Raw genomic sequence first — 16732 nt, 5'->3', positions numbered from 1 at the left:
CAAGATAGGCTATGTTAGATAGGATACCTGTCTGGGTTTACGTGACTTTATACTTCCTCTTATTCCAAATTTTTTCCACTCATCGAAAGCTACATAACGTACTTTACCAGGCTCTTCTAATGTAAAAATAGAATGCATTTTAAGCAAAAATCTAAATTTTGTAGCTGTAGAGAGAATACGCTAAGCCAGTGTTGGCGCCAGACCACAATATTTCGTAACGTCCAAATCTTAAAATCGTAACTTTTTCGTAACTTTTGATAGGAAAGTCTCTTTTCAAGGCAGGGTGCCTTAATTACGCTATCAAGAGCGGTACTTAAAGGGGAATGGGACATTTGTTGCCTGTATAATTTAAAAATATATTTTTACGTAATCTAATCAAAAATCCTCCCTCCAACTTTTCAAAGGTGCCTAAAAAGTATACAATAATAACAATAGATGCTTCTTTACCTTCAGGAATTTCCTATTGATTCAAGTGTAAGTGCTGCTTCCAGTTTTCTAGCTCAACAGAAATTCAACCCTCCCCCCCCCCTCTGATGCGTGTATAAAACCCCAGGCTACTATTTTGCTTATCTTGTTGTTGTTTTTAATTGCCATTATTGGTGTTTTAAACCAAAAGTTGATGAGTAATGCATACAAAGTTAAAGGCAAATCAATAATCAAAGGACACTTTAGAGTTTTGAAGAAAAGAATAAAACCAACTAAATTTTTTTTATTATTAAATTTCAATAAAAACGATCTTAAAAATACAGCTTCTTAAAAAGATCCAAAAAATCATTTTAATCGTCTCCTTTCCGTCTAATATTTTAGATTGGCTCAGTCTCAATCTCACTTCCTCTAGCTTCAAATTTGCATCGTTCCAACATGAAGATTTAAGCAATTCTGAGTGACAAGAGTTTTGTCGTTTTTATTTTATCGAACAAAAAATATTTCAATTGTTGTCTTCAGTTCTTATACGAAACAACAGTTATTTTGCATTATATGCATTTTTCCGTTTGTAATTTGAATCATAACTCCCAACCAACAGAAAGTCAGAAATAAAAGAAGAGTTAAAACAATTCAACCCCAAGAGTGTTACCCTAATGCCGTTTTGAAGGGTATCACAAGTCCAGGTACGTACAAAGAATATTTAGGGGAGGAGGTCAAACAATAAAAAACACTAAACTAATTTTCAAAATGAACTAAAAAGTAGAAAAAAAAATTCTCAAGAATATATGAATGTGAGCGAACATAAGGGGCACAAAAAGCATTGGATTTTACATAACATAATCGCCAAATTTATCTAGGTTTAAAATGCAAAAACGGAAAAAGTCGATGAATTGAGGAAAACAAATAAAAAAGATCAAATTATGCAAAAATGAATCGATTTTTTGCCCCGAATTTTCACTTATATTTAATATTTTTAATTTTCCAATTAAAAAAAAAATATATTGTCTCATCCAAGATTAAAACCTAAGTTAACACAGCCTCGGGATGTGCTCTTACCGTTGTGCTGTACTGATAAAAGTGGGAAGTAACTGAACGTTCGGAAGTGGTTGAAAAATAGCTCACAAATTAAAAAAAAATATGACAAAGAAATAAAAGGAAGATGGAACAAAAAGATCAGCAAGTTAATAAAAATGAACTGGAAATGCTTTAACTAAAAAAATTAAAGGAAATAATAAAAACCTATAATTTAGATAATTTCGGAGACCACACTGCCTTTCCATGACGATAAAGAAAAGTTTAAATAAACAGTGATTAATAGACAGTGATGATGATAACAGTGATAGAAATTCACAAAAATACCAGACATTTTGGTCACATATACAGTGACCGTCATCAGTAGTAAAACTAAACTAAAACAATTTAAAACAAAAGTTTATAAAATAAATCAATAACATCAAGTTACGCTTTTGAATAATGAGGAAGTTTCACATTTTCTGAGCAAATAATTTTTTTCCCGTGAAAAAATCCGCTGTTCCCATTTTAACTACACTGACAGGGGCATCGACATTTCTTCACACCGCGGTCATTTAATCTTATCAAGCAATCACTCAGGTATTAGGATGAGAAAATACCCACTTCGCTTACTCGCATAGTAAGTTAAAATAACATTCTCTCTCATGAGCATACGATTATTATTTGATTAGTGACAAGTGACAATAGTCACTTAGTCACCTTACCAACATTCAATTTCATCAGTTGTCTTTGAATCTTGCTCCGTCAACAATCATACTAAAATTATATTGAGATGGAGCTACTTTCATTAGTAAATGCTAGTGAATAAACGAAATATGATAAAAATATAAATATTTAGAACCAAGTTTGGGCTATATATTTGCAAATTAGGGGGGTTGTGGTGGGTAAAGCATAGTATATATTAAATACGTAACCTAATCTAGGCACTTCCCCCCCCCCTCTTACCCCCAAAAAACAATAGTTTAAAGATTGTAAACGCAATGACAAACCACGCTTTGGGATCTAATTCTCTACTGACTGATATTCATTTCACTAGATTCCTTTAGCATCGATCTTGCGCGTGTATCAGCTAGTTGACTTGTACCGATGATATATCTATGGTTCTTTCCGTAACAACCTCATCCCCTCACCTTCTGATTGGTTTGACATAATATCAGGCTATATACAAAAGTTGCTCTTTTTATATGGGATTATGAACAGCTGGTATTGACAAAATATATGAAACTGTAAAAATGAGCCATTTTTTGGTTATATCTAAGCATTGAGGAGGGGGGTGGGTTAGTTGAGCCGGAATTTTCGATTTTATGTTAAACCTTTTCCAAATATCATGGTCACTTTTTTGACATTATACCCCCTCCCCATCTGCGGTCCCGTATATAACTGTACAAATACATTTCATCGTTTTGTTGAATCTTGTGATCACATTCTTTCTTATTACATTTTTTCGTGTTCTTTCATATTATAAAGTTAGAATTTTATTGTTTTTTTAATATATTCCTAAAGCAATATCCCGGACCATCAGGGGGGTGGCTGCATTTTCAGAAAAGAGGCCATGATATTTGGAAATAATATAAAATAATTAATTTAATGGTACTGCTTGTGTGTTTAGTATGTTTTCTTTAGAAAAGGACTATCACAAAATATTTGGCTTTAGAAAACGACAACTTAGACTAATGCCCCTTTTCATAAAGAAGATAACAGTCTTGTATCTTTATAGGGTAGGCTTACAGTTTACTTAAAAACTGACTCATAGGGACCATGTAGGCTTGACTGGGGCCCCAACTCCCTGAAAATGTAAATTTTCTCGAAATTTCCTTATTAAATTATAGGTAATAAATAAAAGTTCAAATAGGGATAAAATCCTTTTAATATACAGTGATGATGATAACAGTGATAGAAATTCACAAAAATACCAGATATTTCGATCATATATACAGTGACCGTCATCAGTAGTAAAACTAAACTGAAACAATTTAAAACAAAAGTTTATATACTAAATCAAATAACACTACATATTGTTTAAATCTCTAATTCTTTTCAAAGCAAAGGCGGAAGCTATTCTCTTTGACCTTCTTGGATTCGGTTCATTAGCGTTCAATGATATAACATTTGGACAAAGACCAACTACATTGGGTGAATTGAACTTTACTCTGTCAGATTTTAATAAATTATCATAGATAGAGTTCAGCCCATATTCACCTGTATCCCGATTCAAAGCAATATTATTGAATAAGATTTTCTTTATTTCAAGAATTTCACGAAAATTTTGCTTTAAACCCCGATCCCTAGAAATCAAAGAGACATTGTCGAACAAAATAAATGGTCTGGAAAATTAAAAATATGTTCTGAAAGGGCTAAAGTAAAATCTTCATACTTAGAATCTTGCTTTAAAGCCGAAGAAATTGAATCTTTGTGTTGTAATAATCTCATTTCCAAACTCTGATTAGTACGTCCCACATTTGAGTTTCCGCAAGTATATGGGATCTGATAAACCCCACTTTGTGACCCCAATGAAGTTAGATCCTTTCCAGAATTTAGAAAACTACCCAAAGTATTATTGCTCTTTAAAGCTACCCTTAGACCATTGCTTTGTTAAATTCTTTTACGTTTTTCACTTAGCCCGGGTACATATGGTAAGGAACAAAAAACATCCTTCTCCCGAGTTGTCTCCAAGACTTCCTTAGAAATCTCTAGAAACCTTTTTCTTTTTTTTGAAAAAGTCTGGTTAATTAACCATTCTGGATACATGTTGCTTATTAGTATTTTCCTTAGAAAAGACAACTCCTCCCCAACACATTTTGGAGAGCAAATACTAAAGATCCGATCGGTTAAAGAAATGATCAAACCAATTTTTACTTGGTGAGCGTGACTGGAACTATAAGACAAAATCTATTGTTATTTGTCGGTTTTCTGTAAATTTTAAAATCCAGACTATTTTGATTTTTCAAAAGAAGAAAATCAAGGAAATGAAGTTTCTCATTCTCTTCCAATTCAACAGTAAACTTTAAATCCCCCCAAACAATTAAGAAGTTCCAAAAATACTTTTAATTCCTCCTCCCCATAATCCCATACTGAAATAATGTCATCCATATACCGGCCCCAGAAAATATGTTTTAAAAAATATGAATCGAACGCAATTCTTTCAACATTCTCCACAAAAATATTAGCTAATAATGGGGATAAAGGGGCCCCCATAGGTAAACCATTTATTTGTTCGAAATACTCCCCTCTAAATTTAAAAAAATAAGAGAACTTATTGCACAACCTTACTAAATATATAATAACAGAAACTTCCAAATCTGTTTTGCCACTAATTAAATCCAAATTTTTTAACAGCTTTCCTTCTAGAAGAGTTTCGGCTGCTTCTACATCAATATTTGTGTACATTGATACAATGTCGAAGCTTGGAAGCAAAAAACTCGAAGAAATTTCTACTTTTTTCAGTTTTTCAACCAAATTCGAAGAATTCTTAATAAACGAAATTTGTGTAGACAAAAGTGGTTTGCAGATTGACACTAACCACTTGCTCAAAACACTTGTTGGTGACCTTGTACTTGACAAAATTGGTCGTAATGTTAGGTTAGGCTTATGAATTTTGGGAAGTCCATATAATTTAGGGCACAAGGAACTGCGTGGCAGGCATTTGTAATAGAGTTGAGGTGTATTTCTTCCTTCACCCTTTAAGCACTTCAATTCGTTCTTAAACTTATTTGTAAAAGAGTCTGTTGGATTAAACGATAGCTTCATGTATGTTTTTTCACCATTTAGTAAGTTTCTTAATTTTAATTCGTAGTCCTCAGTATTCATCACAACTAAAGTGTTACCCTTATCTGCTTTTGTAATGGTAATTGAACCATCCTTTTCCAAGTTTTTAAGAATTCTTATGTCTTTGATGGTCGTACTAGGGAATTCCGGTTTCAATACAAAATTAGACAGGGTTTTTACGGTAGAAGCTCTTACTAAGCTAACATCTTTTATTAGATTTGCTTTTTTATGCAAAAATGTTTCTATTGAAGAGATAATGTCTTCCACGGGGACTTTATCCGGTTTAAAACCAAATTTCAGACCTCCCCATAATCCCATACTGAAATAATGTCATCCATATACCGGCCTCAGAATTTAACAATACAAGAACAATCAGTGCTTGAAAAGGGTCCGAAATTTTGTTTTAAACTGAATAAAGTCCCCGTGGAAGACATTATCTCTTCAATAGAATTATCTTTGCATAAGAACGCAAATCTGATAAAAGATGTTAGCTTAGTAAGAGCTTCTACCGTAAAAACCCTGTCTAATTTTGTATTGAAACTGGAATTTCCTAGTACGACCATCAAAGACATAAGAATTCTTAAAAACTTGAAAAAAGGTGGTTCAATTACCATTACAAAAGCAGATAGGGGTAACACTTTAGTAGTGATGAACACTGAGGACTACGAATCAAAATTAAGAAATTTACTAAATGATGAAAAAACATACAAGAAGCTATCGTTTAATCCAACAGACTCTTTTACAAATAAGTTTAAGAACGAATTGAAGTGCTTAAAGGATGAAGGAAAAATTACACCTCAACTCTATTAAAAATGCCTGCCACGCTTTCCTTGTGCCCTAAATTATATGGACTTCCCAAAATTCATAAGCTTAACCTACCATTACGACCAATTGTGTCAAGTACAAGGTCACCAACAAGTGTTTTGAGCAAATGGTTAGTGTCAATCTGTAAACGACTTTCGTCTATACAAATTTCGTATATTAAGAATTCTTCGAATTTGGTTGAAGAACTGAAAAAAGTAGAAATTTCTTCGAATTCTTTGCTTTCAAGCTTCGACATTGTATCAATGTACACCAATATTGATGTAGAAGCAGCCGAAACTCTTCTAGAAGGAAAGCTGTTAATAAATTTGGATTTAATTAGTGGCAAAACAGATTTGGAAGCTTCTGTAATTATGTATTTAGTAAGGTTGTGCAATAAGTTCTCTTATTTTTTTAAATTTAGAGGGGAGTATTTCGAACAAATTAATGGTTTACCTATGGGGGCCCCTTTATCCCCTTTATTAGCTAATATTTTTGTGGAGAATATTGAAACAATTGCGTTAGATTCACATTTTTTAAAACATATTTTCTGGGGCCGGTATATGGATGACATTATTTCAGTATGGAATTATGGGGAGGAGGAATTAAAAGGATTTTTGGAAAGTCTTAATTGTTTGGGGGGCATTTAAAGTTTACTGTTGAATTGGAAGAGAATGGGAAACTTCCTTTCCTTGATGTTCTTCTTTTGAAAAATCAAAATAGTCTGGATTTTAAAATTTACAGAAAACCGACAAATAACAATAGATTTTTGTCTTATAGTTCCGGTCACGTTTGCCAAGTAAAAATTGGTTTGATCATTTCTTTAACTGATCGGATCTTTAGTATTTGCTCTCCAAAATTTTTTGAGCAGGAGTTGTCTTTTCTAAGGAAAATACTAATAAGTGACATGTATCCAGAATGGTTAATTAACCAAACTTTTTCAAAAATAAGAAAAAGATTTCTAGAGATTTCTAAGAAGTCTTGGAGACAACTCGGGAGAAGGATGTTTTTTGTTCCTTACCATATGTACCCGGGCTAAGTGAAAAACTTAAAAAAATTTTTAAAAGCAATGGTATAAGGGTAGCTTTAAAGAGTAATAATACTTTGGGTAGTTTTCTAAATTCTGGGAAGGATCTAACTTCATTGGGGCACCAAAGTGGGGTTTATCAGATCCCATGTACTTGCGGAAACTCATATGTAGAACGTACTAACCCGAGTTTGGAAATGAGATTATTACAACACAAAGATTCAATTTCTTCGGCTTTAAAGCAAGATTATAAGTCTGAAGATTTTACTTCAGCCCTTTCAGAACATATTTTTAATTTTCCGGACCATTTTATTTTGTTCGAGAATGTCTCTTTGATTTCTAGGGATCGGGGTTTAAAGCAAAATTTTCGTGAAAGTCTTGAAATAAAGAAAATCTTATACAAGAATATTGCTTTGAATCGGGATACAGGTGAATATGGGCTGAACTCTATCTATGATAATTTATTAAAATCTGAAAGATTAAAGTTCAATTCACCCAATGTAGTTGACCTTTGTCCAAATGTTATATCATTGAACGCTAATGAACCAAATCCAAGAAGGTCAAAGAGAATAGCTTCCGCTTCTGCTTTGAAAAGAATTAGATATATAAACAATATGTAGTGTTATTTGATTTAGTATATAAACTTTTGTTTTAAATTGTTTTAGTTTAGTTTTACTACAGATGACGATCACTATATATGTGACCGAAATATCTGGTATTTTTGTGAATTTCTATCACTGTTATCATCATCACTGTCTACTAAAAGCATTATATCCCTATTTGAACTTTTATTTACCGCCATGGAAATGCAGTGCGGTCTCCAAAATTATCTACGTTATATTTATGGGGATGGTTTGAACAAAAATGTGCATAAATATATAAACGCTCAGAAAAAACCTGCAAGTTTTATAAACCAGCATGATTTTCTTCTATAATTAAAAAGGTGAGAATTGTGCCAACCTTCACTAAAATTCAATTTACATTTTGGCACTTTCAAGGAAGGAAATTTTGAACGAAGCTTACATTTTAAGACTTTGAATCACATTATTAAGGATAAAAGTCGAAAAAGAGCTTTAGTAGTGAGAGATAAACTTTCCCAGGAAAATCTTATATCAAAAAAGGTTAGTGTAAGTGACTTTTGTTTTATTCAACAAACAGGAAAAAATCACTTCAATCATGACTTTTGCCTTTCCAGAGAAAGATTGCATTAAAATTTTCGAAGTTATCAACAAATAATGCGATAATAACTTCGTCAATTTTTGGACCAGGTGTGGTTATTTTTTCATCAAGAAATTTAACAATACAAGAACAATCAGAGCTTGAAAGAGGTCCAAAATTTTGTTTTAAACCAGATAAAGTCCCCGTGGAAGACATTATCTTTTCAATAGAAACATCTTTTCATAAAAACGCAAATCTAATAATAGATGTTAGCTTAGTAAGAGCTTCTACTGTAAAGACCCTGTCTAATTTTGTATTGAAACCGGAATTTCCTAGTACGACCATCAAAGACATAAGAATTCTTAAAAACTAGAAAAAGGATGGTTCAATTACCATTACAAAAGCAGATAAGGGTAACACTTTAGTTATGATGAATACTGAGGACTACGAATCAAAATTAAGAAATTTACTAAATGATGAAAAAACATACAAGAAGCTATCGTTTAATCCAACAGACTCTTTTACAAATAAGTTTAAGGACGAATTGAAGTGCTTAAAGGATGAAGGAAAAATTGCACCTCAACTCTATTACAAATGCCTGCCACGCAGTTCCTTGTGACCTAAATTATATGGACTTCCCAAAATTCATAATCCTAACCTACCATTGCGATCAATGTGTCAAGTAAAAAGTCACTAACGAGTGTTTTGAGCAAATTATTAGTGTCAATCTGTAAACCACTTTTGTCTACACAAATTTCGTATATTAAGAATTCTTCAAGTTCGGTTGAAAAACTGAAAAAAGTAGAAATTTCTTTGAGTTCTTTGCTTTCAAGCTTTGACATTGTATCAATGTACACAAATATTGATGTAGAAGCAGCCGATACGCTTCTAGAAGAAAAGCAGTTAAGAAATTTGGATTTGATTGGTGTCAAAACAGATTTGGAAGTTTCTGTAATTATATATTTAGTAAGGTTGTAGTGCAATAAGTTCTTATTTTTTTAATTTAGAGGGGAGTATTTCTAACAAATAAATGGTTTACCTATGGGGGCCCCTTTATCCCCTTTATTAGCTAATAATTTTGTGTAGAATATTGAAACAATTGCATTAGATTCATATTTTTTTAAACATATGTTCTGGGGCCGGTATATGGATGACATTATATCAGTATGGGATTATGGGGAGGAGGAATTAAAAAGATTTTTGGAACATCTTAATTGTTTGGGGGGGATTTAAAGTTTACTGTTGAATTGGAAGAGAATGGGAAACTTCCTTTCCTTGATGTTCTTCTTTTGAAAAATCAAAATAGTCTGGATTTTAAAATTTACAGAAAACCGACAAATAACAATAGATTTTTGTCTTATAGTTCCGGTCACGCTCGCCAAGTAAAAATTGGTTTGATCATTTCTTTAACTGATCGGATCTTTAGTATTTGCTCTCCAAAATTTGTTGAGGAGAAGTTGTCTTTTCTAAGGAAAATACTAATAAGTAACCTGTAGCCTATCCAGAATAGTTAATTAACCAGACTTCTTCAAAAAGAAGAAAAAGGTTTCTAAAGATTTCTAAGAAAGTCTTGGAGACAACTCGGGAGAAGAATGTTTTTTGTTCCTTACCATATTTACCCGGGCTAAGTGAAAAACTTAAAAGAATTTTACAAAGCAATGTTCTAAGGGTAGCTTTAAAGAGTAATAATACTTTGGGTAGTTTTTTAAATTCTGGGAAGGATCTCACTTCATTGGGACAACAAAGTGGGGTTTATCAGATCCCATGTACTTGCGGAAATTCATATGTGGGACGTACTAACCAGAGTTTGGAAATGAGATTATTACAACACAAAGATTCTATTTCTTCGGCTTTAAAGCAAGATTCTAAGTCTGAAGATTTTACTTCAGCCCTTCCAGAAAATATTTTTAATTTTCCAGACCATTTTATTTTGTTTGAGAATGTCTCTTTGATTTCTAGGGATCGGGGTTTAAAGCAAAATTTTCATGAAATTATTGAAATAAAGAAAATCTTATTCAAGAATATTGCTTTGAATCGGGATACATGTGAATATGGGCTGAACTCTGTCTATGATAATTTATTAAAATCTGACAGAGTAAAGTTCAATTCACCCAATGTAGTTGAACTTTGTCCTAATGTTATATCATTGAATGCTAACGAACCAAATACAAAAAGGTCAAAGAGAATAGCTTTCGCCTTAACTTTGAAAAAAATTATAGATTTGAACGATATGTAATTTTATTTAATTTATTACATAAACTTAACTTTTAATTTGTTTTAGTTCAGTTTTACTACTGATGACGGCCACTGTATATGTGACCGAAATATCTGGTATTTTTGTGAATTTCTATCATTGTCACCATCATCACTGTCTATTAAAAGGATTTTATCTCTATTTAAACTTTTATTTATTACCTATAATTTAATACAGAAATGCCGAGAAAATTTACATTTTCAGGGAGTTGGGGCCCCAGTCGAGCCTACATGGTCCCTATGAGTCAGTTTTTAATTAAACTGTAAGCCTACCCTATACAGATACAAGACTGTTATCTTCTTCAAAAAAAGGGGCATTAGTCTAAGTTGTCGTTTTCTAAAGCCAAATATTTAGTGATAGTCCTTTTCTAAAGAAAACATACTAAACACACAAGCAGTACCATTAAATTAATTATTTTATACTATTTCCAAATATCATGGCCTCTTTTCTGAAAATACACCCACCCCCTGATGGTCCAGGATATTGCTCTAGGAATATATTTAAAAAAAAACAATAAAATCCTAACTTTACAATATGAAAAAACACGAAAAAATATCATAAGAAAGAACGTGATCACAAGATTCAACACAACGAGGAAATGTATTTATACAGTTATATACGGGAAGTACCTTGATTAGGTTACGTATTTAATATATACTATGCTTTACCCACCACAACCCCCCCCCCCAATGTAAAAATATATAGCACAAATTTGGTTCTAAATATTTATATTTTTATCATATTTTGTTTATTTCATTAGCATTTACTAATGAAAGTAGCTCCATCTCAATATAATTTTAGTATGACTGTTGACGGAGCAAGATTCAAAGACAACTGATGAAATTGAACGTTGGTAAGGTGACTAAGTGACTATTGTCACTTGTCACTAATCAAATGATAATCGTATGCTCATGAGAGAGAATGTTATTTTAACTTACTATGCGAGTAAGCGAAGTGGGTATTTTCTCATCCTAATATTTGAGTGATTGTTTGATAAGATTAAATTACCGCGGTGTGAAGAAATGTCGATGCCCCTGTCAGTGTAATTAAAATGGGAACAGCGGATTTTTTTACGGGAAAAAAATAATAAATTACTCAGAAAATGTGAAACTTCATCATTATTCAAAAGCGTAACATAATTGTAACATAAATTCAAAAACATAACAAAAACGTAACGTTTTTAGGACCGTAACGTAAAACGTACCGTGTTATTTAAAACGTACCAAAAATGGTATGAACGTAACCTTGATGGCAACCCTGCCCTAAGGTCGGCTTTCACCCACTGCACAGGGTGGCCACCGTCCGGGATCAATCCCGGTTTTCCGGGATTTTTTTATTGTAGTCCGGGATTTCTCTTTGTGTCTGGGATTTTTTGTAAGAATACCGGGATTTTTGCTGAACACCAGGATTTTTTCGTTATAAAGAGATTTTCAACGATTTTGGCTGATAGTCTACTGTTTTTTTTCTCTACGATATCACGAATATTCTTGGTTTTTGTCTGTTCCCTCTGGATTTGCGCTTATAGTTCGTTCACACGGATGGGATTCCCATCAATCCTCAAAGGAATTCCTTAAAGGATTGATCGTTTTCCCATCATGTCTTTTGGTTGGATTTTTTTCAACTTTTTCCCTTGGAAACCAATGGGTTTCATGGGAATTTCAATGCAAAATATTTAAAAGTTAAAATAATGTCAAGAATAAACCATCCAAAGACTCATAATCTTATAGCTATGGTTGAAGGTTATCCGTATTTATTTGACACCAGTCACAAAGAGTATAAAAACATAAGGTAAAATTCTACTTTAGTTGCTTTTGGCTATCTTGGAAAGGGGTTGGGTTAGGAAAATGAAACTTTCAGGGATGGATCTACATGCTAAGGTATATCCCGGGAAGGTACTTTGAAGTACCTACCTCCACTCCTGCCCCCCCCCCTCTATATAATGGTAAATTACTGCACATTACTAGTTGTTTTAACTCACATTTCATCCTATATTACTATCATAATTATAAATCACTTCTTACCTTACACAACTTCAGCTTTTAACCTTGTTCATTAAAATATATTCCAAAATCCTATTTTCATTTAACATTTATCTCTTTAAATTTATTTACTATATAGCTGACCTGCTTATGAAACCCGTTTGTGATGTCACACTTTGTTATCATAACCACTTTAAGGGCAGCATGCAAATGCCATGGGATAGAAGAGTGTGTTGATAAGCAAGCCATTTAAACTATTAATTAGGGAAAGGATTTGACAAGAGATAAGACCAGTAAAAAAATCCAAATTGTTTTAGAGGACAAATTAAGCCCGTTTTTTAGCACTAAGATCTTACATCTAAGATCTTACATCTTTCTGCAAAGATTATCGTTTTTTTTTAACTCATCTTTGTTCCAAGATCTTACAGCTCACTGATGTTAGCAAAAAGCGTGAAAGACGCCATCTTTCTGCTTTATATAACAATGATCAGGGTTGCCAACTTTTTGGTCGATGAATATGTCCCATGAGCATCCACAAATGTGTCCTTTTCAGACAAATTTTGTCCATATTTTGTACATAATATGTCCATAATATGTCCATCTTTAAACATCAGAAACTAGTTTTTTACGACTTGTGAACCTCCTTAAAAATGGTCAGTTAACAACGAATATACTGAAAACGAAAAAGATTCATTTGGTATATCCATACAAAATGAACAAGTGTGAAAGCACAAAAGTCATAAAATCATGTAAACAGTAAAAAACTAATTGTGGGAGCTTAAGGCTCTTTTTCCTACGAGACTTCCACTTGACAGGTATGGTCGGCTTGAGGGTCAGCATTTTGACTTCTTTTGGTAGCTTTTTGCGAATCAGAGTATTTCTTGCGCGTGTCATAAAGTACAACCCAGGAGTCAAGCGACGTTGCGGAGCGCTAGGTAAGCTGGGTTGCCCTTCAATCAGTGGGATGACATCCCCAAAGGCATAATTACTGGACCTTTGGACAATATTGAACAAAATACACGTCAACAAATTCTGATTGGATGCTGGTTTTCGGAACTGATGAGTGCAGGGGGGGGGTGCCCTCAAATCCCTTTTGACTCTTATAAAGGTTACTAAACTTCAATCAAATGAGTGAGCCCCATCTGAACTTTATACGACTACCCATTCCATAAAACCTTATATGCCTCTGGGGCATAACTTAGAACTCCTATCCCCGGGCCCTTAGGCGTTGTGTAAACGCTGAGGGCATTGTTATATTTTTTTTACCATTTCTTTTAATAAAGTTACTATCTCAAAATTTCGGCTGGACGCATCTAGGTAAAAGAAGACGTGGGTGGAGGGGGGGGGGCTGGTTCGCCTCTGACCGCGTATTATTCTTAAAACTAGCACTGAAACATCTTATTTTCAATACTGTGAGTCCCCTCCAAAGTTTGTAAAACCAACCATTCCATATAAATCTTATATGTTTATAATGGGGAACTAGTATAACTTGTTACCCTTGCCCTAAAAGCTTTTGTTTTTCATCCACATAAATATAGTTACTGGAACTTATAATATATGCTGAACATAATGACAATTTCAAAATTATGATTGGACTTGTTTGGGGAAGTGAAGGGCTTGGGGGGGGGGGGGGCGTTTCACCTTCCAATCACTTAGGCCTGTTATTAGAACTTTCAATTTCCAATCCAGTCACTTTCAAAGTTTCAACGACAACCCTTTCTACACGATGTGCCTTGGTCAGAAGTAAAAAATAAATTTTAACCTTATCTCTCTTTCATTCATTAAATAAAAAAACGAGTTTTTTCTACTTGAAATATGAAGCAACATTAAAACTTAAGACAATCAAAAATTATTCCATATATTAGGGTAGCTGCCTTTTCCTCGATACCCGTCTCTTCACGCTAAAATCTTTCCAAGAACTTTAAAAAAAAGTTTTGATTCAATTACACGGTCCTTGTGTTTCAAGAATCGTTCTTAAAAAATAGACTAAAGGTCCAATATTAGCGTAGAGAGGGGGGTATTGAGGAGGGAACAGGCCCCGTCATATACAGAATAATTTCTCTACGTTTTAAGTTCTAATGTCGCTCCTTACTTTCAGTAGAAAAAAACAAGTTTTTGTATATATTTATGATCGTTTTTCAGATAATCCTAAGAGATCCACCCCTCTGTGGAAAATTTCCCCACAAAAAATTCCTCGGTATAAAGCTCCTCCCATGTAAAATTCTTCCGCTGGAAAATAACCCCTGGACAATTCCATCCCTGCTGCGAATCCTTCCCAAAATTTTTTTGCTTACGATTCTGCCTGAAAAATACTCCTTACCTTAATTTTATTTGAAGAAAGACTTGCATTCATTTAGTTTCTGATCCTGTTTAAGATCATTGAGGAATATCCATGTTTGGAAAAAAACCCCAACCTGGAAATTTTATCCCCCAGAAATTTCCCATAGAGAATTATTCCTGGTGATAACTCCCCCATGGAAATTTCTCCCGTGGAAAATCCCCCCCCCCAAAAAAAAAAGATCATAAATAAAATTATCTAAAAAAAAATCCCAAGAGAATTCAAACTCCGCTGAAAACTTCCCCTGAGATTTCGCTTCCCCCAAAGTGTCTCGACATGTACAATGGCATCAACAACGAGAAAAAGCCAAATAACACATATTCTGTATAGAAATTCTGGTAAATTCTCCCCATATAAAATTTCCCCTGAAAAGTTCACCCCCAGAAACTTCCATCCCAATGGGAAATTCTCCCCATAGAAAATCCATCCCCAGAAGATCTCCTTCCTCCCTTGGAAAATATTGATATACTTCTCTATAACAAATACTATGTGTAAACAATGGGTAAATTTCATGACTTTTGGCCCTTTCTCTGGTGGTATTGAGGGGTCATGTCATTTCCAGACATATCTATTGATATGTTATCTAAAAGTTTTGATCAGAAAACTTTCAGAAAAAAGGGTGTGGGACGGGGGCTAGTTGTCCTCCAATTTTTAGGTCACTTAAAAAGGACAATACACCTTTTAATTTTTCTTTGAACGAGCCCCCTTGCGAAATTCTAGTGACACTGGCTCGATATGATTGCCCCTGGAAAAAGCAATAACAACAAATAAACATGAATCCGTGATGCTTTTTCTGGCAAAAATTATAAAATTTCATTTTTTATTGATATCAGGTTGGAACCTCTACAGTGGGGTTTTCTGGTGCGCTGAATGTGATGGCATGATTTCCATTAAAATTCTTTTTCTTTTATGGGGTGTTTTTCACCTTTTTCAAAAATTCGGCAAATTTTTGACAGGCCCACTAATGGGTAACACAAAACTTAAAAAATACTATATATTTGGAATCAGCCCAATAAGCTAATTTTTTGGCACAGCTATTGATACCAAAATTGATTGCAGACCATCAAGAATCTAATTTTTTCTTTTGCTTACTTTTCATTTTCAGTTAATAATACTTGATAAATAGATAAATGTTTTGCCTGACTACTGGAAGTCGGAAGCAATTGTTAAGAAAAAAAAGATGCCTGTTTCCCAAAGAATACAAACTTGTAAAGAATTTCAAGAGTATTTTTTTTCATTTATAAGATTTATTCATATTCATTAATAATACAAGACAATACATTGTGCTAATCCCCCGAAGGCTCCTAGGCCTGTAATAGAAGGGGAATACATACCGTTTAAATCAAACACTAAATCAATAGAAAAACATTAAAATAGGCCTACATTGAATAATCTAATAAATACATACAATCCAATCACAACACTCCTAATTTGCAGATAATTGTTTGCGGGATAGAGCAAACAACTCCGAAAAAATAATAACATTTGTAAAAATTCGTAGAAAATAAGTAGTTAAGTAAATTTAGTGCTAGTCAAGTATAGTTTTATTACTGATTTCGTGAAAAATTTCTTCTTTTTTTTTACAAAAAAATGTATCCAGCAGGGAAATATTGTATTTTATGTCATAAATTTGCAAAATATGTCCCTTTTTTGCTCTACTATTTCATTGTGTCCCGGCACACAGAAATATGTCCATTGGACATAAAATATGTTCAGTTGGCAACCCTAACAATGATGAGAGGAATTTGATGATTTACTCATTGTTGTTCTCAGACTGCTGATCAGAGCAGAATGATGAAAGACGTTTGCATGAAAACGAAAAAAAACGTAAGATCTTAGTTCAAAGATTTCCCTTTTAAGCGTTTTCTGACAAAAGATTTAAGATCTTAACACTTTGATGAGTTAAAAAACGGCCCTATTATGTTATGAGAAGATGTTTTTATTTTTATAGG

The 16732-nt window shown here is 33.3% G+C and overlaps 1 protein-coding gene across 2 annotated transcripts in view; it reads right to left on the bottom strand.

Annotated features, from left to right (window-relative positions):
• LOC148955903 (uncharacterized) overlaps positions 1 to 142 on the bottom strand; it is a 148160-nt gene extending 148018 nt beyond the window's left edge. For both annotated transcript variants that reach the window (XM_089093056.1, XM_089093063.1), the window contains exon 1: positions 28 to 142. In XM_089093056.1, the coding sequence (XP_088949182.1) occupies positions 28 to 138 (111 nt within the window). In that variant the 5' untranslated portion in view covers positions 139 to 142. The remainder of the gene's footprint in view (positions 1 to 27) is intronic.
• Between the last annotated feature and the right edge of the window lie 16590 nt (positions 143 to 16732).

The sequence above is a fragment of the Artemia sp. Qi Xiang Cuo genome, chromosome 1, assembly GCF_049724085.1.
Source record: "Artemia sp. Qi Xiang Cuo chromosome 1, ASM4972408v1, whole genome shotgun sequence".
Lineage (NCBI taxonomy): Eukaryota > Metazoa > Arthropoda > Branchiopoda > Anostraca > Artemiidae > Artemia > Artemia sp. Qi Xiang Cuo.
The sequence above is the reverse complement of the archived record's forward strand: the minus strand, read 5'-3'. Positions and strand labels throughout refer to the sequence as shown.